The sequence below is a fragment of the Elgaria multicarinata genome, chromosome 2 (assembly GCF_023053635.1).
Source record: "Elgaria multicarinata webbii isolate HBS135686 ecotype San Diego chromosome 2, rElgMul1.1.pri, whole genome shotgun sequence".
NCBI lineage: Eukaryota > Metazoa > Chordata > Lepidosauria > Squamata > Anguidae > Elgaria > Elgaria multicarinata.
The window spans coordinates 87,698,863-87,722,690 of NC_086172.1; the positions used below are offsets into that span (position 1 = coordinate 87,698,863).

Genomic DNA, 23,828 nt, shown 5'->3' on the forward strand with positions numbered 1-23,828 from the left:
TGGGTGTTTTGGAAATGGTGGGGGGTGTTGTTTTTGAGGTGGGTTTGCTTAGTGTTCTTGATTTAGTGGTTGTAATGGTGGGGACTACTGTCGTAGTTGCTGTTGTTACCGGTGTACTGATGGTGTGTTTAGAGATTGTTGTGGTAGTCTTTGAGACTGTTGTCGTTGGAGTGGTCTTTGATGTGCTGGTCATAGGTGGTTCTGTTGATTTAGTTGTTCTCGACATTGTGGAGAGTGAAGTAGTCACTGTTGTTTTTGGTGTGCTGCTGGGAGGTGGCTTTGATGGAGTACTGGTTGCTGGAGGAGGAAAATGAGCAAATGAAGGGCTGTGCAGAGGATTCGGAATGGTAACCATAGAGAAGGAAATCTGATTAACAAACCATTGAGTCAAATTATTCATTTGCTTACCTGTGGGTATTGATGTTGTGGATGGAGTTGTGGTTGTTAGTGTTGCTGTAACACAGAAGAGTAGAATAAAGAAATGTTTGTTTCTGGGCGGGGGGGGGGGGGAGAAAAAGAAAGACATCTGTGCACTCTGGGTTAAGATGATAGCACTTGAGCAAATGGAGAGAAACCCGCAGTCTTACTCAGATGAAATGAGCTTCCCCATTTTGTGGAAATGTGTGCTATTTGGGAACATGAAATGTCAATTTGGATAGTTCTTGGAGTCTGTGAATTGTGTAGGAACTTTTCAGAGGATGAGGAAATGTGTTGGCTTGAATGACATTGAAGCTTGTTGCGGAAAACTATACTACTGGTAGTTTTGATGGTTTATAGACACAAGGGTTATAGCAGGTACATTAGTGTATTTTCTCTGATGTTACAGGTAGTATTTATAAGAGCTCTGGTGGTGATTATTCTTATTGGACTGATGTCAGAAATGGAGATACAAATGGTGGTGCAGTTTTCATATTGAAAAAACCTGTGGTTGTCTTCAATTAGTTGGAACCGGTGGGTGTGTTCATGGCGAATGGAATGCTTTTTCCAGGTCTAATTGCAGTGGGGTTTCGCAACTTGGAAGTGTAGTTTTAACCCTTCCCTCCTCATGCGTTGCAAAACCTCAGTCCACTTTCTATGCTCTAAACGGAGTTGGGAAAAACTTCCCCTTGCCTTTGATATAAGACTTTTCCAAACTTAACTGTAATATTGGGATGGGGGATGGGGTCAGGGATCTTTTTGTTGTTCTTCTGTGTGTTATATGTAAGTGTGTGTTATGTTTATGACAGTGGTGTTTTGATGGGAGGAGGAGAGAGAATATGTGTTATGTGTGAATATGTGTATATGTTACGTATGAAAATTGATGTTCGTGTGTATTAAGTATGGATGAAACAGAGCGTGAGGCTGGTCCCACCCACTATAGGTTTGACTCCATTCATGTTATACAGAGGGTGGTCACCTATCTCTGGTTAGCTGTTTCTGCAAAGTTCCCTGTAAAGTGGGCAAGTTGTGCTCCAGTTGTTTGGCCTACCATGTTGGCCCGTTGGCCCGTTTATTTCAAGAATAAATAAAATAGTTAAAATCCCCACTGGGATGGAGGATGCTATTTTAGATTTCTCAGAATGCCCCTTGGAATGGGGGGGGGGGACAGTGAAGGACTGCCATTTTTTTTGGTGGTGACCATATAAGCATTCTGGGAAATCTAAAATGGTGGATGTCAGGCTCCTGAAAAAGGAGGGAGATATTTTCACCCCTTCTTTCACCATTGAACTCCCCCCTTAAGTTTGGACTGAACTTTAGCCTCTTAAAAGATTGGACTAGCACAGCTCACTACTCACTTTGAACATTATATATGAAACACTCTTCTGGTTCCTGCCCAAAATCAGTTGTATGCAACAAAGTGTTGACACATGCTAAACTATGCATTACTAGTAACATGAGTATAACATTCCAGTCCACATCATAGGACACATATATTTATCTTCTGATCTTTATTATTATTGAACAATGCTGGCAAATGGGTAATTTGCCTTCACCGTGACTTAGATCCAAACTTTGCTCCCACCAGCAGGACCATCTCCTAAGCAGAGTTCCACTCAGGGAACACTCTCACTAGTGGAAAGGGCAGAGGTACCTATGTCCTTCCCTGTACCGATCATTGTGCCCTCTGAACATCTGCTCTGGAGGGTTGGGGGAATTTCTGTCATGTTCCCCAGCCTTGATCCATTCTCTGGCTCTGAAAAGGACTCAGAGGCAGAGGAGACTCCTTCCATTAACCCAACTCTTGCTATGCCAGGGCCTTCCAGGCCAAGGGATGTGGCTCTACCTAACTCCTCAGATGTAGAGGACATTTCCCCATTAAAGCCTTCTCACAGATACTCTGATAGAAGCAAGTGGCTACAAATCAGGCAGTAGCCCTTTAAGAAACAAACTGCTTCTCTGAGATGGGGTGGTGGAGCTAACTGTACGTCTTGAGCTGCTGGCATTTATAAAGCTCAGAAAGTATTTGGCTGTTGCTGAGTCAACAGTTTTCATTGGTTGAGTCTCTGTTTACTTGGAGCTGGCCAAGGTCCTGAAAGACCCTGCCTGGTCTAACCTTGCTTTGCTATTTAGCACACTGAACCTGACCTAATGCCATGGGATTTGATCCCACTTGACCTGACCTGATTGGATTAACCAGACTTGCCCAGATGGGGGTCTTGTGTTGACCCTCTTTTCTTTAATGTGCTTTGCTGGTTTCAGCACTTCTGCACATCTTGTACCAAGTTGGACAGGACACCTTCTTGAACAGTTTGGGAGGGATGTTGGGGATGGGGTGAATCAGTGAAATTACCTCTTCCCCACTTCCACCAGTGGGATCTTCCACTGTATCACAACAATTCCATGGCCAAAAAGAGGATTTCTGGAAGGCTAAGTTAGGATCCAACCCTCTTAGTCAAACTAAGGGTCATATACTTTTAGAAATACTTTTTAAAAAAATTGTTCTCACCTGTTGTTAGTGGTGATGGAGTGCTTGTTGACTGTGGTCCTGTTGAAAAGACAAACATGTGAGCATAATGTGGAATATAACATGTTTCATATAATCAAAGAGCTTCAGAGTTTTGTGGACACTATTATGCTTCATTTTGACTCTGTCCATACCTATAGCTTAAGTGGCAAGACACCATGTGAACACATTAGATGCAGCAAAGACATATCCTGTTTCACCAAGTAGTGTATGTGATTTGCAAAATTTCACCAAATTGTGGTCACCATAGATATAAACTTGAGTATATGTGGCTTTCCCCACATGGAAGTTACATACATGTAGAAAAAGTATGGAATGTGAAGCAACTCTAATTTGCTGTAGATATGATAAGAAATGTAATAATAATAATAATAATAATAATAATAATAATAATAATAATAATAATAATAATATTATCCTTTTCCATAATGAGGATTTGATGCAACCATATCTCTTTTCCATTTCTATAGTGAAAGTACAAGGTAGAGTTCCAGGATTTATATCATTTTAGAAGTGGTTACTGGAAAATGCTCAGCATTCGCATTGGGATAATTAAAGTTTTTTTTTTTATCCCCCCCCCCTTTATGTCCATCAGCCAATATATATGGCTAAGCACTTAAATCATAGTACATGGCATATTTCTTAAAATTAAGCACAATAGATGGAGTGAAGAGATACCATTCAATGACAGCTCTTTAGGATCAAAAGAAGTCCTAAGGAAATATACTGACTATAAAACAAGGCTGCAGTCCTGTACATCCTATGCACATTTACTAGGGAAACCCCCCAATGAAACGCATAGGATTGCCTTGAACTTGCATGAGATTGCCTTGAATATGGCCTTCCTTAATGCTAGAGCTGTTGTGAACAAGATATTTGAAAGTAGGCTTATTTCCTTACCACAAGGAACACAGGCTTGCAACTTATGATCATAGTATTCATTCCATGAACAGTTGTAACAGCCTAGGAGCAAAGGACAAACAAATACATCATTCATCATGTATGCAGCAAAGGTTTTAGATAAACTCTGGTCTTTTAAAGGGTTTGAGAAAAAATTATTCTTGTCATTTGCAAAGAAGTCACAGAGAAAAAAGTATAGATTCCATTTTCCAATCATAAGAATTCAGGCCTGTTATTTTCTACAAAGTGTTTTATAAAAGGTTTACAAAGGGGGTTCAATGCATCTCCACTACTTTCTGTAAGCTTCCGATCAATATTTTCATGGGACAGGCTCCAGATAATTCTTGGAAATTTAATGTTTCCAAACAATCTTGTAGTTATGTAAGTGCGTTACTTTTGGAAACATTAAGTTTCCAAGGTTTAAATTATAAGGACGCTGTTTTCACATATGAATATTAGCAAGGAGGAAAGGTATCAAGACTGAAGCTGAATAGAAAGCTACAATGCACTTTTAATTTTCCTCAATTTGGAACAGATTCTGAAACACTACTTGAAAGTGTTTGTTGAATCAGATCAAAACAAAACAAAAAACAGGTTACTGGTTCATAATCAGGGGATGACTGATGCAGAAGGACATGAGCACATAATATTCAAGTGGAGCCTGAATAGTAAAAGTACATTTGGGAGTTGCCCAGGCTTCTGTGCCCTGTCATCTTCAAAGGCTGGAATACAGTAGATGAGATGGAGACCTGCTGCTTTAATGATGGATTCCACTCTGGCAGACTGTGACAGGATCTACACTACTGCTTTAAAATGGCTTGGAACAACTGTGGACACACTCCATATACAGTTTTCAAACTGTTTTCAAAATGTCATATCCTGCTTGGTGTAGACCTGGCCTGTGAGGACAGACATCTGGTGAGAAGACAGCTTTTCCCTGCCATGCTATAATGCTCAGCTAAGCCAGATCTTCACCAAGCAGGATATAGCACTATGAAAGTGGTATATAAAAGGCAGGAGCCACACCAAGCAGGATATAGCACTATAAAAGAGGTATGAAAGCAGTATGTGGAATATGTCATAGGCCCCAACAGTTGTCAGTGCACTTCAATACCGCCATAAAATAGTAGTGTGGCTCCTGCCTCTTATATACCACTTTCATACCGTTTTCATGATGCTATATACTGCTTGGTGTAGATTTTGCTGTAGATTTCACTGATGAAGCCTTTCAGCTCTAACTTTTGATCTAAGGCTCACCATATAGGTAGTTGTTTGTTAAACATTCTTAACTCTTAACTCTGTTACAGGGGGAAAACTAGATCTGTGGTTGTTAGATGAAAAGGAAGCCTTATGTACAGGGGCTGAGACCAGCAGAGCATTTTAGGTAGTTCCAAAAAATTAGAGAATTAGACCTGCCTTCCCCCATTCCAGTGCTCTGCAGTTCCCATCATTCCCAGTCAGCATGGACATTGGAATGGTGGTGGTTGCAGTAAAGCACATCTAGAGTGCACCAGGTAGGGGAAGGCTAAGCTAGATACATTCAGCTGATTTACTTTCCCTAACTCACCTTGGAAATCAGTGTGATAATATGAATGATACTGAAATTAAGCACATGAGGTAAAATGGAACGGGTTTGTGCCAATATTATTGCCCAAAGTAGAAATACATTGAGACAATTTCAGCCATAGCTGAACTTGAATTGCAGCTGGACAACAACAGAAATAATGATTTGACTCCCTGGTTGCTGTAACATGTATGCCTTCATTGTTTACTTTTGTCCCCACTTTTATACCTCCTTTGGGGCTTGGGTGTGGGACCTAGGGGGAGATTAAAAGGCCCTGTCCTTTTCTCTGAGAGGCATTAACTTGGACAAACAAATGTACCAGAGCCTCCCATCCTGAAACACCATTGCTATAGCTGAGACAACTATCCATAGGATTACTTTAGTTTCACATCATCTACTCCTTGGGGAAGCCAAGAAATATGAAAGACTAAAGGCTTGGGAAGCCATGCATGTCTTTGATTGCCCAGGACAACAGTAGGGGGCACCTCCTGCACACAGCAGCATTTCAACAATCCGTCCTGGCACCCAAACAGTGGGATGGTACATGCCCAGTGTGGCCTCTTTGACATCCCCCTTTATCTCAGTGAGGTGTCTCTTAAATGGAAAATATGAATGTTCTGTACTCTTGCATTTGACAAATTGCTGCTTTCCTGAAGGCACAGTTGAAAAGCTGACAGATTTGACTACTGAACCCTGATTGCCACTTTATGTTATCTATGTGCTACCTGGTCTCTTTGAAGGTCGATGGGACTACATTGCCTCTGCAAAATTTCATGGAAGCCATATCTTTGCCCAGGCCAGTGAAGACTTCTTTATTTTGGACAAATAACTGACTGGAATAGCCTTCCTCACTCACTCACATCAAGCATGGGGTGGAATAGAGTCAAAGGAAGAAGCAATTATGTACATGCATGCCATCTTAAATTATAAAGACTTTTGGCATACACAATGGGATGGATATTGGGATATTAAATTTACATTAGGTGAAAAGAAAAGAGAGAAGATGGAGACAAACAGTACTTGAGGTTACTTGAATCTCTGAACCATATCAGTAAATGGTATGGTTGAGAATATTAGTGACAAAAGTCAGCTGTGAGCTGGCAAAAGAAGCTCGACTGGCAACCTTTTGTGCAACACACTTGCTATATCATTGGGTAACACCATTTCTATTTTTAAAGGCAAAGAATGTTACCTTCAGGGTTGACATCGGTTGGCTGTGACATGTTTAGACATTTACAGGGGCGATAATGCCAGGTGCAATTAAATAGATCAGCAGGATTATACGCGGTCCCCATGCCACTGTTCGAATGGCTGTTGAAATAGTCACAGTAGACAGCTAAAATAGGAGAGAAGGTCATGGTAATTAATTAATTAATTAATTAATATCAAATTACATTCCCCAAAGAAAATTGTTAGAGAAAAATGGCTTTGCTTTCTCATATGGCAAAATAGATAGGGAAACAGCTTTATGAATTTTTGTTTTATGATGAGAAAGTACATATACTTGACAGTATCCTTGAAGGGCATAGGGCAAATGTCATCTATTCACACACTGGATTAATACCTATGGTCTGCCTTGATTTAAACAGGTGCAACAGCTGATGCAAATGGGTAGCCACTCCCGACGTTATCAAGGGAATCAGGCTGGTCATTGTTTCTTTAAAAAAAATGAATGAACTCTTAGCCATATTTTCTCCAATTGGCCAAGTAGCTTTGCCCATACTTAAACTTGAGGTGTACAGAAAACTTTTTTAAAAAACAATGCATCAGGATAGTGGATATCAAGCTTCCTAATCCCCAGGGAATCCATTGCAAATTAATTTAGATACTGAGGAGTTTCTGCCCATGGCAGAGAACGCTGGAATGTGTTACAAGGCAGGGGTGGGCAGAGGGTATTTATATTTATTTATTTATTTTATTACATTTATATACCGCCCCATAGCCAAAGCTCTCTGGGTGGTTTACAAATCGCCACATGTTTTGGATTTGCCAGCATGGCCAATGCTCATGAAAGCTGGAAGTTTTAGTCCAAAATATTTGGATAGCTACTTTCTGCCCACTCCTGTTTTAAGGTGCAGGTTTGATTAACCTCATTCTAACATGGCCAACATTCTCCTCTTAGCTCAGGGATGGGGAACCCCTTGCCCATGGGCCAAATTTGGCCTTCTGGGTCAGACTATGGGGTTCCAGGTGAAGCCCCTCCCCACCCTTAAAGGCTAGCAAGGAGAAGAATCCCTGCTATTATCTTCAATCAGTGATAGGCAATAACAGCAGGGGTTTCCCTTAGTGCACCGTTTGCCATCTCAATTTGGTGGGTGAGTGGTGTACAAAGTGCTTTGCCCACCCAGCATCCCCAATGCAGGAAGGCAAGGGGTTGGCAAAATCACCCTGACCTGAGGTGCCAGCTGGAGGAGTACTCGTCTAGCCTGCGCCTAGGTCAAGGAAATGGCTTTGCTATGTGCAAATGGCATTCCCTTGTCCGGAGGAGCTTCAACCAGAACTTCGGTTGGGAACCAGATAACCTCTGCGGGCATGCTTTTGCCTCCTGACATCATCCAGCCTATGAAGGGCTCATGGGGGTGCGTCATTGGGCTCCCTCCAACCCGCAAACAGTTCCCCACCTGTGCTGCGCTTCCAGTTGCACACAAAATGTGCTCATCATTCTCTGGTGGCTGCAGTTACATACAGAAGGCATTCAATTCTCTCCTGTGGCTGCACATAGCAGCAAGGAGAGATTATTACAGAGGACAAGCTGTCGGTGGTGGAATCTGCCCACCATGACTGATCCTCTCATTGGGGATCCTCACCAAACTTCTGAGGGATGTTTGAGCTCTAAAGAACATAGTTTGAAAACACTACTTGACAGATACAGTGCTTCCTTCTTCATTAGTTTTGTAAACTGAAAAATCCAATTCTGTCAATTTTGTAAATCCAGTTTCATTACATGAACATATACAACTGCCAACATACTTTAAAAACATGTTTTAAAAAGTAATATTAAGAAACGTACGACAGAAGTCTGGTTTTCTCCAGTCGATGCATAAGCCAACATCTATGCAAGCTTTCGCATACGTTGCAATAGCATCACACATGCATTCGCAGTCACCACCAGTGTCACATCCACATGAATCCTGGACACAAGTTTCATAATAAGGCGTCCGGTATACCTATAGCAAAGACAGAAGAAGAATTAGAGCAGAAACTATGTATAAGAAAAGGTTCTTTATTTATTTTTTACATTTTCATTGGGACCAAACAAGTGATACCCACTAATCAAACAAAGCCACCTTTTGTATTAATCTGCTGATAGCGATGGTTGAACTCACCTTGGCTTAATTTGGATCTGGGCTTGGCAAACCAAACTATTTTTGTGTCCCGCCCAGGGAGCTCTGGCTGTTGGGCGGTATAAAAATGCAATAAATAAAGTAATAAAAATATTTTCTAGCAATTGGAAATTACCTCACATTTTCCAATCCCAATTCCAAAATTTTGATGCCATTGCACTCCTAATCACATTTTTGGGAGGGCACCACTGCCCTGCTGAAGGTCATCCAAGATGGCAGCATGTGATGTGGGACCACCACCTCCATCAGGTGTCTGAAGCTGATGGACACAATGTCTTCTCTGTCCCTAGCAGGACAAACTGGTGCTGCCTTCTCAAGTGCCAGCAGACCTGTGGTGGTATAGTGCCCAGGTTTCTTTCCTCTTCTTATGTCTTTCCTGCAGTGCAGGCAGGTAGCATAGCTGGGATGTGCAGCCACCCCAAAGTGGTCCATCCCATACTCTGCCTAGCTCCACATTGTTTGCCAGTATGAACTGGTGTCATACTGACTGTACATATTAATATGTGCTATAATACACTTTATTAATAGTAAGATTGCTTGTACACACCAACACAAACCCCCACCCAAACCCACGCATACACACCACAAATTAAGTAAGAGACTCACACACCACAGAGAACACAGAGACACCAAATAGTAAAATATATTATAATTAATGACTGACACATACACATGAGTAATGCAAGAACTTGCTTGAAATAAAATCTAACCTATTGAACTAGGGCCAAAATGGGTGTTGGTGTTGGTGGTGTAGGGGTACATAGGAATAATAGTTGCCTATACAACTATCAAGAGACAAAACAGACCATCAAGCAACAGCAACAATAAATGAAACCTCACTTCTAGAGGAAGGACCAGGCAGGTGTAAATGAATGAATATGAATGGAAAGGAAGCATTTAGGAAAAGGACTGGAAAGCTGGAATAAGGATTGGTTGGAAGGATAAAAAAAACCCCAGAAATGTACAAAAGCCACAAACAACTCCTTTCTTACTCTATCCAAGTTCTTCAAATATCCTTGCTTAGATGAGACAGAACTAGCAAAGACTTCAGAGGAGACTTGGGCAAAGCATTATATAAGACTCAACATTCCTTCCACAAAACACTGGGATTGGAAAATTCTGGTAAACCATTCCTTCTGATTTGAAGGTTGACCAGTCGATCACTCATCTCTTCCTTCCCCCATTCTCTTCACTGGAATTTTGTATATATGGAGAAGTGAAAGTAAACTAGCAAAATTTTGCAGACACAGTGGCCTATGCCAGATCTACACCAAGCAGGATATGACACTTTGAAAACGGTTTGAAAACTGTATATGCAGTGTGTCCTGCAGTAGTCACTACTGTTATAAACCGTTTTAAAGCAGTAGTGTAGATCCTGCCCTGGTTCACCACAGCCCACCATGTTTTTTTAAGTCTTATTTAAGCCAAGGTGGATCACAGTTTCGCTAACATGGCGTCTGTAGTGTCGTCTGAACAGATCTGTTGAAAATAATAATTAAAGAGAAGTGCTGGAATTTAGAAGCATGTGTTGGGAAAATAGAAATCTCTTGTGCTAATATCAAGTACTGAAGCATAGGATATACTAAAGAAGGGCTCCATTCCATGTTATTACCTTGCTATGGCATTCAGCAAACACGTAACTGTTGATAATGGAGCATTGCTTCTCTGCCCATGCTTTGCGATAGGGATTCTTGCCACATGGATCAGCTATGAACATCACATCGCCACAAAGGGGATTCTCTTTCCAGGAATTCGCAAACTCCAGTTCACTGGATGCCACATATCTACTTCGGGTTTCAAAATCATCTTGTATATTCCCATTGTAATTACCACATAAACCACAGAGATGATCCTAGATTAAAATAAAATGAAGTAAGTCTGGGAAATCCTATCAGTCCACAAAACGCTGGCCTTTAGAAAGAGTGCAAAGGAGCCATGGGGACCGGCAGGTTGAATGGTTGACCAGCAAGTGGTTGGAGGAGAGAGAGAGAGAAGAGATGCTTCTTAACCCTTTCTTTGCCAGCCATTTGTTCTCCCTTGAATTGCTTTCCCACATGGGGGGAAGATATGGGTGGGGGTTCTTTCCCCTCTCATGGAGAAAACCTGCTCTGTGTGTGTGTAGTTTTGAGCAGAGAGGGGGCGAAAAGGCTAATGAGCATCCAAAGTACCCCCCAAAGTAGAGAAACGTCTCAGGATGCAAAGACTTTTATTAATGGCAAGCCTGATTCTTTTCTTATTTTGAGGCCTTCTTCAAGGGGCTGTAACAGAACAGTTACCACCCCTTGAAAAAGGCCTCAAAATAAGAAAAGACCTCAAAATAAGAAAAGAGGCCAAAACACGTCAGACTTTCCATTAATAAAATCTTTGCATCCAGAGACACTTCAAGGATTCAGACAAGCTGGAGGGGGTTCAGAGGAGGGCAATGAGGATGATCAGGGGTCTGGAAACAAAGCGCTATGAGGAGAGATTGAAAGAACTGGGCATGTTTAGCCTGGAAAAGAGAACATTGAGGGGAAACATGAAAGGTTGCCACACAGAGGATCTCTTCTCGATCATCCTAGAGTGCAGGACACAGAATAATGGCTCAAGTTATAGGAAGCCAGATTCCGGCTGGACATCAGGAAAAAAATCCTGACTGTCAGAGCAGTACGACAATGGAACCAATTACCTTGGGAGGTTGTGGGCTCTCCCACACTAGAGGCATTCAAGAGGCAGCTGGACAACCATCTGTCAGAGATGCCTTAAGGTGGATTCCTGCATTAAGCAGGGGGTTGGACTTGATGGCCTTATAGCCCCCTTCCAACTCTACTATTCTGTGATTCTATGTTTTTCTTCTTTTTTTGCATATTTGAGCAGAGAAATAGCTGGCAAGGAAACTGACCCTACCCCTAGTTATCTACTCAGTCTGAAGCCACCCACAGCTGCTTTGCTTTTAATAATAAACCCTGGAAAAGCAATCATGAAACTTCAAGTAGCGTCTGCCTTACCTATACTCCATGGAGATGGGTGAGTGATTAATCCTCCTAGAAGATCTCTGCTTACAGTCTGAGACCATGGCCCTGTGACTACCTATTCAATTTCATTTGTATGCTGTCAGAAATGTATTTCTCAGGGAAAGTGAAGAAACACCTATTAGGAATCTACACCACACTACCTTTGTGTCTCTGAATATCTTGATGAATAAGTTCTTGTGCCTATTCCAGAGCAGGTTCATATGAAATTTGCCAGGGATTGTGATCTCAATAATCAAATGGAGGGTGTTCTGTTCTATGAAGAAGTCTGTTGGAGGATTCCCACCAGAGATAGTGTATGTTTTATCTTCCAAAGTGATAGTCGTATTCTGAAAGAAAAATGGCATGCAAGTAGAAAAGCTATCTAACAGAATAGTTTGTTTTTAATGGACCCCACAATTGTTGTTTTTAAATGGATACTGTTGTTTTTATACTGTTTTTTATGTGTGTGTGTGTGTGTGTGTGTTTTAAATTGTATACTTTTAATGTTTACTATTTTTAAATGTTGTAAACCGCCCAGAGAGCTTCGGCTGTGGGGCGGTATATAAATGTAATTAAATAAAATTAAATAAATAAATAAATAAATAAAATAACAGAACCTCAAACTATAAACATCTGCTAAGAGAGACTCATTTTCTTGCATACAGTACACAGCAAAACAAGGCACAACAAAATGATAAAGCAGCATAACAAAATTGCAATGTCAGGGGAAATGTGATCAAAAAACAAATCAGTCTCCTGGGATAGAAAGTACCACTACAGAGAAGGCTATGTCTCACATATGCACTCACCAAGTCTTAGCTGATGGTGGGCAGAGAGCAGTGCCTCTGCCAAAGATCAATGGGTGGGAAGACCCATACAGGGAGAGGCAGTTCTTCAAGTACAATTGTCCCAAACATTTAGGACTTTGAAAGTAATAGGGCTTTAAATTGGGCTCAGAAACAGGCCACGAGCCAATGCAGCTGATACAACAGTGGAATCACATGATCTAAAAAGCAAGGCCCTGGTCACAACTCTCACTGCTTATTTGCACTAGCTGACATATTCAATCCCATTTCAATGGAAGGCCCACACAGGGTGCACTGCAATAATGCAACCTGGGTGTGACTAGACATGAAGAGAGGAAACCTAGTTCAGTGTTAGAGCACATGCTTCGCACACAGAAGAACCCAGATTCAATCCATGGTATCCCCAGTTACGAAACAATGTTGGGGAAGACCTCTGTCTGTAACCCAGGAGGGCTGCTGCCAGTCAGAGAAGACTTTACTGGGCTAAATGGACAAATAGGCTGACCTGTTATGGCCAGATCTGCCTTCTCTAGAGAAGAGTTCATCTCGCACACCAGCCTAAACTTGTACAAAAGCATGCTTGACCACAGCTACCACATGGGCAACCAGCATCATCTCTGGACCCAAGAGCGATATCATTGAGTGAACCTATTTTCAAGGGGAGTGCAACCCTAACTAATACAATGGAGCCCTTGCATGGGTGGGCCAAGACCAGTGGAGCCGATGCACATATGGCCCCTATCTCTGGCAGCCACAATGTAGCACTTCTGGGGCGCGGAGGAGGAGAGGAATTGCTGCAACAAGTGGAAATGCTAGTTTCTAGAAGTGGCATGACCTGCCTCTTACAGAAACGGGGGTTTCTGCTTCATGCAATATTTCCCTCTAGAAATACTACATTGTGCCTGCCCGTGCTAGGGGCTGTGTATGCACTACTACTAGCAGGGGCGGCCATACATGCACCAGGGCCAGCAGGCTTGGGCTGCCCATGAAAGGGCTCCATTGGATACTGCCCAATATCCCTTAGCAACCAACAGTACTTCCTTAGCAACCAATAGCACTTCTCTCCTGTTTGCATCATCTCGGCTTGTTTGCTAACATTCCACTATGGTGCAGATAAGGATATCTCACCTCTGTATAATGACACAATAACTACATATTACCCTTACCTGAAGGTAGATCTTGATTGCTCGGGAACATGTGACCCCAGTATTTCCACAGATAACATTCTCAGTCACTATTTTAAAAGTATGTGGAGAGCCGCCAATGCCACAACCATCCTAATGAGAGAAGCACAGGCAGAGGATCTTAAGCAGGGTAATGACAAGGTTCAAGGTAGCAAAATGTATGTTAGGATTAAAACTTAGGATTTAAACTTCGGAAACCTCCTAGGTTTCTAGAAGACTGGAGCAAAAGAAAAGCAGGGAGGGGGCATTAGATCCAAACATGATATTAATGAGGTCTTGAAACTGGAGGCCCCTTGGGTGTCCTTGGTGTGAGGCTCAGCTAAAATGGCCTACTTTACTGAAGACAGTCCTTTATCTGAACAGCTGTCAGAGGATGGTCCTGTATTTGATGGCATTCTCTTTTTAAAGGGGTGTCCGGTCCAAGTCCAGTTTAAAGTCAAAGAACCATCAGAAGGCAGAGCAGGAGCCTTCAATTTGCCCATCAACAGCTACCACCTGGACAGTACACTGAGCAGGTACACAGATCCCTTCGTGATTATCTTCTCCACTCTTGTAAGGTGTGTTGTACTTCCATTTAAAATATAGTAATTATTTCTAGATTTACTTCTATACAGATAAATTAGTGTGTGCACATTTTGGCAAATTTGTGTCTTCTTTTTTGGCAATGTTGAAGTGGCCATTATAGTGCTTATCACAGATTATCTTGGTTCTCCCTCCTCCTTCCCTGCCCCATGCAGAAGTTGAAGGCAGACGAAAAATATCAGGAGAGCCATTAACTATGTCTTCACTGGATTGTTCGTTCACATGATCTCTACACATGATCTCCCTGTCTCAATCCAGCTGGGCTATTGTAAGTGTGAATGAGATATGGTTATGAAGCACTTTTGAAAATTAGAAGTGGTATATATGATATGATTTCAGAGAGCTGCCTCCTAGTGTTAAGACATCAACCTAAATACATGGATTCTCTCAGTTAAAAGGACTGTGCAGAACATTCTGTCTTTTACAATGCAACACTAGAGCAAATCAGTGCCAAATATTTTTTTATGCAGAAGTTCCAAAGACATTATTTCCAGTGACAGTTCAAATATATTGGTTATCCCATCAGTCATGCCATTTGCTGGGGAAGAATTGATAGAGTGTTAGATTGTATCATTTATTGAAGAACCATTGTCCACATTTTTTAAAAAAATGAATGAAACTCCAACAAAGAAGGTGCAATGCATCTTGTGCAGTGAGAGCCATGCAATGATGCTTGAGTTAGGAGGATATTGCTTCTAGAGGCTACATTGGGAAGCATTTTATTTATTTATTTATTTTACATTTTTTTGCAGGGAAGTTCTGGTTGGATAGAAGGCTGTTGTTGAAATCCAGGAGTGGAATTAAGGGAACAAACGATGTAAAGGTTCACCTACCCTCTATTTTAATTTTTTTTTGGGGGGGGTAAGCATTTGAAGAGGCTGATGCTAGGGAAAGTGGAAGGCAAAAGAAAGAGGGGGCGACCAAGGGCAAGACGGATGGATGATATTCTGGAGGTGACAGACTTGACCTTGGGGGAGCTAGGGGTGGCAACGGCCGACAGAAAGCTCTGGCGTGGGCTGGTCCATGAAGTCACGAAGAGTCGGAAACAACTGAACGAATAAACAACAACAACAAGCATTTGAGAATTGTTTTACTTCAAGACATACTTCGGACTATGAGGCTTGATTTGTAGCATGATATTGATTCAAATATGTTTATTTTAAGTATCAGCATGATATTTTAAAGGAAATCATCCATAGGTATGCAAAGTCTAATAAAAGTGATATTACCATAGCCAGTACATATTCACAGTTGCCATCAAACACAAAGCGCTGTCCATCAAAAGTGGTGATATGACCTTCCCCATATAGGCTGCATGTTGAAGAGCACTTGTAATTTTGGATGCACTTCCATTTTCCTCTTGTGCAGGTGCTGACGAGGAACAAAAACAAACAAAACCAACCCTTGTCATAAAATGCACATAAAGCTAGCATGCCGCTCTTGTGCAACCGACTTCCTTGATGACTACTTGTGTTATTCACTTAATTTCCTGAAGTTGCATATTCAGTTTGGCTACATTTCAGTGCAAATGTAGCCATTGGCAATAGCAATAAAAATAACAGAATTGTGTGGATGCTGGCATTTTTTGAGGCCTATTAATAAGCATTTGGATGGCATAGTTTGGCCAAGGATACTAATGGATGGAAAGAGGAAGTCTTACCAGGTCTTGCAGTCGGTGTGAATCTCCTCTCCTTTTGCATATGAGATGCCACCATATTCACAAGGGCACTCATCAGGGGGCACACACGTACCATCTAGTTTCTCATATAGCCCAGCAGCACAAACACACCCTGATTCACACTTGCTGGGGACCTGGGGGGGAAAAATCAGCCAATTCCAAACTCAGTCACTAGGAGATGCATGTAGGAAGTTGAACATCTCTGGCATAGATATATCTGGCTTTATTGAGCTATGGCATACTTTTATATTGGCTATGTCCAGTCTAGCATCAATTATAATAAGGTTTCTAAGCTGTTATGTGACAACTGTAAATAACAGCCCTATGAAAAATAATAAGATATGGGTAGTTAGCAGTGTAATCCTTTGTATGCTTTGATAGAAAAACATCCTGTTCCTACAACTCCCTGCATTCCCCAGTCAGCCATACTGGCTGGGAAATGCTGGGGGTTATAGGACTTCTTTTCTGTCTAAACATGTATAGGATTGCATCCTCAATGAGTTTAATTTGAGGGGGGAATCAGAGAAAGCAGTTGAAAGCCTGAATACTTTAATACATTCAGCCATGCAGTTGCCCTGCATTTCTCATAGGCTTTAACTTAAACAACAACAACCTGTTGTTGTTGTTGTTGTTTTAAAAAGCTATTGATCAAATCCACATCCCTTCATTTCTTGGAAGTAAATGCAGCTCTGATGTTACTGTAGAAGTTGATTATCATAGAAATACTTCAAAGTACAGTGCTCTTTAAACATCTTCCCAGTTGTGTGTGGGGCTCTGAGCAGCTCCCATGTGGCTGGGGAAATGTACATGGCACTGTACATGAACAACAGCACAATCCTCTACATGTCTACACAGAAGACCCGCTGAGTGCAATGGGATTTTCTCCTAGGTGAGTGGGTATAGATTGTAGCATAAATGAGTCAATATTATGATGAGGACCCATGTCATGGAATTGGCATCTCACCAAGGGTGTGAATTCCCAGATAAGTGGGTTTAGGATTGCAGACTAACAGCCTGAGTCTTCAGTTCAAACTTGAGCTATACCAATGGACTATAGTGGCCCCCGTGCTCTAGGCCTGCCTTTCATTCACTAAGCTGTGATTGCAGTGTATGGGTGATAGGATGGGAGGTGGGACAAGAGCTTTTCATCCCAGCCCCAAAGTGAGCCATTCCACCATGGATGACCACACTTTTTGGCGGAAAGGCAGATATAAATTAAATGATGAATGAATAGAAGTTATCAACTTGGAGGAAGGCTATTGTCTCCCTTACTGGTGAAAGCATCACTGTCATAGGGAGTGGCAGCTCTAATTTAGTTCCAAAGTAGCAGCAGCAGCAGCAGCAGGAACGGCCAGCAGTGATGTGCCCTCCCCTCCCTGCCCTCCCCCAATGGCATTAAGGTAGTTGTGAAATATTGGCTGTGATTGTCTATTTATGAATATTTTGTTTTTGTAAACATGGAATATAAATAGTTTTCACAGTTATATATTAGTTTGGTTGGTGCCCTGTCAAAGTTTCATTTAATGGTGACACATGGCTTGCTCGGCAAAGAATGAAAACATGCCATGAATGACAAACACTGTAATGTATTGCATGCTTTGGATATTTCAATAATTGTTGCAAAAGTGTTGAACTCACACATTCTGTTCTAGTGGCCAGCATCTGGCAGGTTGGTGCACAGGCAGCTCCATATTTGCTTTCTGAGGGTTCTGAGCATGAAATATACTTTTTGGGAGACCTGCAGTTTTCTAGGAGAAAGGAAATAGACAATTGCAAAGTGATATTTCTGCAACATAGGAAAAACAGGTATACTTGGAAAAACATTTATAATAAGATCCATACCTGCAGGGTCTACACGTTTGCCGGTACAACTCAAATTCCCGTTAATGCAATAGCTAGAATAGAATATATATACATTAGAAAACACTAAGGAAGTGCATGAGATCAAGTATTCATACTTTAAGGCTGAGCCTGAATAATTTCTGAAAGAACTGTACAACTTTCTTCTTTGGGTTGCCTGGTGTTTAACAGCCAGGGAATGGCATCAATTGATTTGGGTGTTTTGTTTTATTGTTGTTACCTGTCCCAAATACCTGGGAAGAAGCGGGATAGAAATGGAATAGTTTAATAATAATAATTATTATTTATTGCATTTATATCCCACCTTTTCCCTCCCAAAAGGGTGTATGCCACCCAAGGTGGCATACATAATCCTCTCTCTATTTTATCCTCACAACAACAACAACCCTGTGAGGTCGGTTGGGCTGAGAGTCTGTGACTGGCCCAAAGTCACCCAGTGGGTTCCATGGCCGAGTGGGGACTAGAACCCGGATCTCCCGACTCCCAGTCCAACACTTTAGCCACTACACCATACTGGCTAAATAAAGCACCAGTTGTATGCTAGAGTTAAATAATGCAATGCAGAAGCATGATTTTGCAAATGAACTGATAATCAATTACATGGGGAGCACAAAGGTGGAAATGGAGTGGGTGGGGAACAGTAAATGGTTAATGAAATGTGGAAGTACAACATCATTACTTTTTCATTCTTCCTTGTTGATTGGTTCCACAAGAGTACTATTTAAAATTGTACTCCAAATATCTCCTTCCCTTAGCTTAAGTATTTTTTTTTGTTTATTACATTGATATCTGACCTTTCTTCCATGATAGAACTCAAGAGTATGTTCTTAGATCTCCCAGGTGGTCTCCCATATAGTCATTAAACTAGACCTAGATCTTGCATAATGTACCTTCAGAACAGAGACCATACACTGCAATCTATTTAAATTTGGGATGAAATGCATGTACCTGCAATATTTACCTCTTCAAACTAGGACAAGAATGGGACATAATGAAGATTGCAATCCTAAGCACTTTTACTGGGAGTGGGCACCACTGAGAAGTAAGTAGTAGTGAATATTTTTTGGATTGTGCTGCAAGTGGTTTCAAATCCCCTTCTGAAGCTTAGCGATGGTTAGTTTTTGCTTTCAGTGGGATATTGATAGTTTTACTTGTCAACCCCAAACCATTTCACAGGACACTAGGTGCCATTTGGAAAGACTTGAAAGGCAGCTAAGAAATACATTAAATAAATGCATTTGTTTAAAAGTTTTCAGCTCTTCCCCTCCCCATTTTTACTTTGACTGTCCACTTAACATTTTTATTCCCTTACAGGGCCTTTGACACCCTTTGCAGTCATTACATTTTCAAAAATAAAAAGTTCCATCACTGTTTACTTTTCCAACAAGACCTGGAAAGAACATGTATTCAAGGAAAGCTTAACGTGCTAACAAAATTGTTGCAGCATCTTAAGTGCCTCTAATTTCCTCTAATTTGCTTTCTCTGCTGCGGCACCTCGGTTGTGGAACGAGCTCCCTAGAGAGGTTCGCTTGACACCTACATTGTTTTCTTTTCGTCGCCAGCTGAAGACCTTTTTATTTTCTCAGTATTTAACACCTAATTTAACTTAAATTTAAACTTTGCTGTTTTAATCTCATATTTTAACCTATGTTAATTTTTGCTGTGTGGTTTTATTCTGGTTGTGCTTTTTATATTGTATTTTGTATTTGTGTTTTAAATTTGTTGGTTGTTTTTATGCTTTCCATGGTTTTAATTTTTGTGAACTGCCCAGAGAGCTCCAGCTGTGGGGCGGTATATAAATGTAATAAATAAATAAATAAATAAAGATATTTATTTATTTATTTATTTTATTACATTTATATACCGCCCCACAGCCGAAGCTCTCTGGGCAGTTCACAAAAGCTAAAAACAGTAAACATTAAATTTCACCTACCAGGTAACTCCACCAAAGATGGTTGACTGATCTGCTTGAATGAGCTGCCTGTCATTCAAGTAACAAGGGCATTGGGATTTACGGACACATTCATTTTTGTGGTTCAGGTAGGTTCCTTTTGGACAATTGCAGCCATCAATAGGGATGTCAGTGGGGTGGCACTCTACTTCTCTCATGGAAAGAGACAGGCATGTCCGGTCACAGACTTGAGTGTTGTAGCTGAATGTCTGATTTCCAGTACAAGAAATGGCTGCCAATAGAAGAAGGAGCGTAATTAGCTTTTACTCCTCAACAATCTTCAAGTAGTGGTTAACTCATATACTCTCCCCACCACTTCTCTATCATGCAGGGGACCAGTAGGCAATTCAGTGAAACAAACTGACAAAAGCATATATGTGGGAGACAAACTCTGACTGTTCTTTTACCAAGTGGACTCTAGACCATACAGTAACTAGAAGATATGCAGAAAGACCTCAATGAAACTTGTCTAATTCTTCCAATGAACAGCCAGCCACTCACTTCCAAAAATAGATGATCTTTTGAGCAAGATGATGTAGGAGCAGGAAACTCACATGAGTTCATTCCTTCCCTTCTGTGAAGTGGAAAATGGCAAATTTCACTGTTCACTGTTCACTCAACACAGCACTTGTTTGTTTAATATTAAGGAAATTGATTTAAATGTCCCATGTGCATTTATCTGGTTATATCTATAGTAGAGGCCAGGCCAAACATCATGTTCCTAAATAAATGTTTCTTGGGTTCGGTAAGGATGTATCATGCTCAGAAGAACTTCTGTGCACTGGCTCTTAGTAATCCAAAGGTAATCCTTTAAGCACAGTGGCCAGACAACATGCTAAACCATGCCGTTTAACCACAAAATGGTTAACGGAATGCATGCATTCCATTAACCATTTTGTGGTTAAGCAGCATGGTTTAGTGTGTTGTCTGAACCGGGCCAATTTAATCATTTATCATAGGACAGTGTTTAAGATGTTTAAGACACATTCACTTTTGTCCCTGCCCTAAGGTTTGATCCCCCAACTCAAGAAAGACAGTAAGATAAGGTACATCTGATTTGAGCTGCACTGATAGAAATTTCAGCTCAGTGGAGGCTAGTGGCTCCGATGTCAGTGGGGTGGTGAATCTGTTCCGGGCTTCAGTCATAACCAGTCAGAAATCTAAAGGACCGATCCAAGCTGCAAAGTACCTTGGATAAGTCCTTTATAGTTCTGACTGAAACCCGGAGCAGATTCACTGTCCCACTGACATCGGAGCCACTACCCTCCACTGAGCTACCAGCATCCACTGTGTCAGCTTCTACAACTGTTTGAAGCAAGACTAATGAAGGTATGCTATCTTCCAATATTTAGGAATATTTAAGATTACTTACTGCAGTTGCTGACTGTACTCCGCCAATCCCCAAGAAACAGTCCCATTGAAGCACACGCACGGGCATATGATCCCAGGGCAGAACAAATATAAGGAAAGGTTTCTTCATAGTTACAAGCTTGGTATACACATCTCTGAAACAAATATACAGGATGCTTTTCATTAATAACAGATGAGAAATGTTGACTGATCAAGCATATGAGCTGCTTCATACATGCATGTAAATCGCTCGATTCCATTGAAAGGTGGGGTGGGAAACAGACATGGAAGTGAACTGGTAAAGCCCCAAACCATATGAGCTATAGCTAAAAGCAAATGAGTTTTTGTACATTTACAGTTAGCTTTTCCCTAATCTCTATTTTTATTAGGTTATGGTGAGGCAAAATCTCATAGATCTCATAGACTTTTCCTTTTCTCTGGGACTACACATGCATGTGCAGACACACACACGCAAACGAGAAACGTTATGTCAGTTTGAAATATTGCAACTGATATTACATAGAATTCTTGGGAATTTTATTTGAAGTGTTTTCCAATGATGCTCATAATTGCTGATCTAATTACAAACTGAACTATGAGGATTTTGCTCATCACTATTTTTCTTAAGTTGGGGAAATTGAGGAATATGGTCTGGCTGAGGTGACCAGATGAAAAAACACACACACTAAAGTAATTAAACTTTCTTGTTGATAGGAGCTATTATGAAGCTGCTCAGGAGCTACTAAACCCTGGCCCAGGAGTGGAAAAAAGAGGGCATTTGCCATTGAGGCTGTCTTGAATTGTGTAGAAGCCATGGATCAAGTTGGAGAGATGCTTTAAAGTGAATGTCCATAGGGACAGGAGTGAGGGGAAAAGGCATTGCCTGACCCTTGTTATTCCATCTCTATCTGCTATTAGGGATGGGACATGCTGGTGTGATTGGCCAGCCTGCACAGGGATGGCTTTTTCTCTCCTCTCCTTGCCTAATATTTGGAAATCAGATCACATTTCAGGGGGCCCAGCAAAAATGTCTTATATTATCATAGCACAAAGTTTAGGAAATTGGTCTGTGTGGGTTCCAGCTCGTTGTGTTTCCTTTAGCAGGAATTTGAATACAATTCCTGAGACCTCTTCTTTGATCAATTGGGATTGAGTAATTGGGTTTCTCTATAAAATAGGGTGGAATCTTTCCTTCATCCCTGCTCCTTCTTCCTTCCCTAATTCAGCCTGCCTCCTCATATCATGAGTCCTAAGTCAAATGGATTTTGAAACTTTACCTGTTTGCTGCTAAAATTTCATTGCTTAAAAGAAAGAGTGAAATCATCAGGTTCCAAATAATCATTGCTACAAAATTGTATCAGGCACCCATGGAATTGAATGTCTAGCTGCTTTATCTGGAATGCTTTGCAAGAAACTCCTACCTTGTAAAAGGGAGCAGGATTCACCACAGAATGACATTTCTCAAATATGGTGCCCGTCTTTCTAAGAATGGAGCAGTAGGTCTCTGCACATATTTCTAGACAACAAGATTCAATCAAAAGTATTAGGCAATTTCATGTATCCCTGAGCCAATCTTAAAATGGGCAAGATGAATTAAAAGAACTGTGGAGATAATAAAAATGTAATTACATTTGGAGTCAAGTTTCTGTCCTGATTGGCCTATTTCCCTGAGCACTCATGACTGAAGTTATAATTTTGCTCTGCTTTTCATGTATATCCAAGAAATCAAGCCATTTTTAAAATTTCATTTTCATTTAAATATAAAACATTTACTTTTTCAGGCAATATTTATATTTATACAAAGTGTACATTTTGACCCTACCTGCAGCCTCTTTCATGATCATCAAATCTAAAAGCTTACTTTCTAGAGAGACACATCCAAAGATATAGGCCACAATGACTTTTTAAAGAACCCTTTTAACTTTTTGCATTTGTTGATAAGAGGATTAACAAAATATTCATTAGATCATATGTCTGGGAACATCGGTAAGACTGCACTGAAGTTGAAGGGATTATCAAAAGGAATGCAGCAAATTTTTTAGAGTAATTTATGTGTTTACAGAAAGACTTTGTCTGTGGCATTTATAGATGCAAATTCTGAACTGATGCAGAACTGATCTATAGATCAAGCAGTGAACTTTCTGGTTCTTTGAGCATAAGTGGGGGAAAAGACTACAGAAAACACAAGCCTTTGGGCAGGACCCTGTGCATTTTAGGCTGCAATCTTATACCCACTGGGTATAAGACTTACTTCTAAATAGACATGTATAGAATCACACTGGGGGCTCATCTACACCAAGCAGGATATTCCACTATGATAACGGTATGAAAGCGGTATATAAAAGGCAGGAGCCACACTAGTACTTTATAGTGGTATTGAAGTGCAATGACAACTGTTGAGGCCCATTGACACATACTATATACCGCTTTCATACATCTTTCATAGTGCTATATCCTGCTTGGTGTAGATGTGTCATGGGTCCCAACCATTGTCAGTGCACTTCAGTATCACTATAAAGAAGTAGTGTAGATCCTGCAGTGCACTTTAATACCGCTATAAAGCAGTAGTGTGGCTCCTGCCTTTTATATACCACTTTCATAGTGGAATATCCTGCTTGGTGTAGATGATCCCTGGCTCAGTTGAGACAACATGTTAGTCAATGCAGTGTAAA

General features: G+C 41.0%; 1 protein-coding gene across 1 annotated transcript in view; it reads right to left on the reverse strand.

Annotated features, from left to right (window-relative positions):
- Positions 1-209: 209 nt before the first annotated feature.
- MUC6 (mucin 6, oligomeric mucus/gel-forming) overlaps positions 210-23,828 on the reverse strand; it is a 55,120-nt gene continuing 31,501 nt past the window's right edge. Inside the window, exons 17-31 of the mRNA XM_063118405.1 lie at positions 22,578-22,672; positions 21,179-21,311; positions 19,789-20,038; positions 17,838-17,890; positions 17,634-17,743; positions 15,978-16,129; positions 15,547-15,688; positions 13,718-13,828; positions 11,907-12,092; positions 10,365-10,604; positions 8,419-8,575; positions 6,601-6,744; positions 3,845-3,907; positions 2,927-2,965; positions 210-367 (exon numbers count right to left, since the gene is read on the reverse strand). Of these exons, the coding sequence (XP_062974475.1) occupies positions 210-367; positions 2,927-2,965; positions 3,845-3,907; positions 6,601-6,744; positions 8,419-8,575; positions 10,365-10,604; positions 11,907-12,092; positions 13,718-13,828; positions 15,547-15,688; positions 15,978-16,129; positions 17,634-17,743; positions 17,838-17,890; positions 19,789-20,038; positions 21,179-21,311; positions 22,578-22,672 (2,033 nt within the window). The remainder of the gene's footprint in view (positions 368-2,926; positions 2,966-3,844; positions 3,908-6,600; positions 6,745-8,418; positions 8,576-10,364; positions 10,605-11,906; positions 12,093-13,717; positions 13,829-15,546; positions 15,689-15,977; positions 16,130-17,633; positions 17,744-17,837; positions 17,891-19,788; positions 20,039-21,178; positions 21,312-22,577; positions 22,673-23,828) is intronic.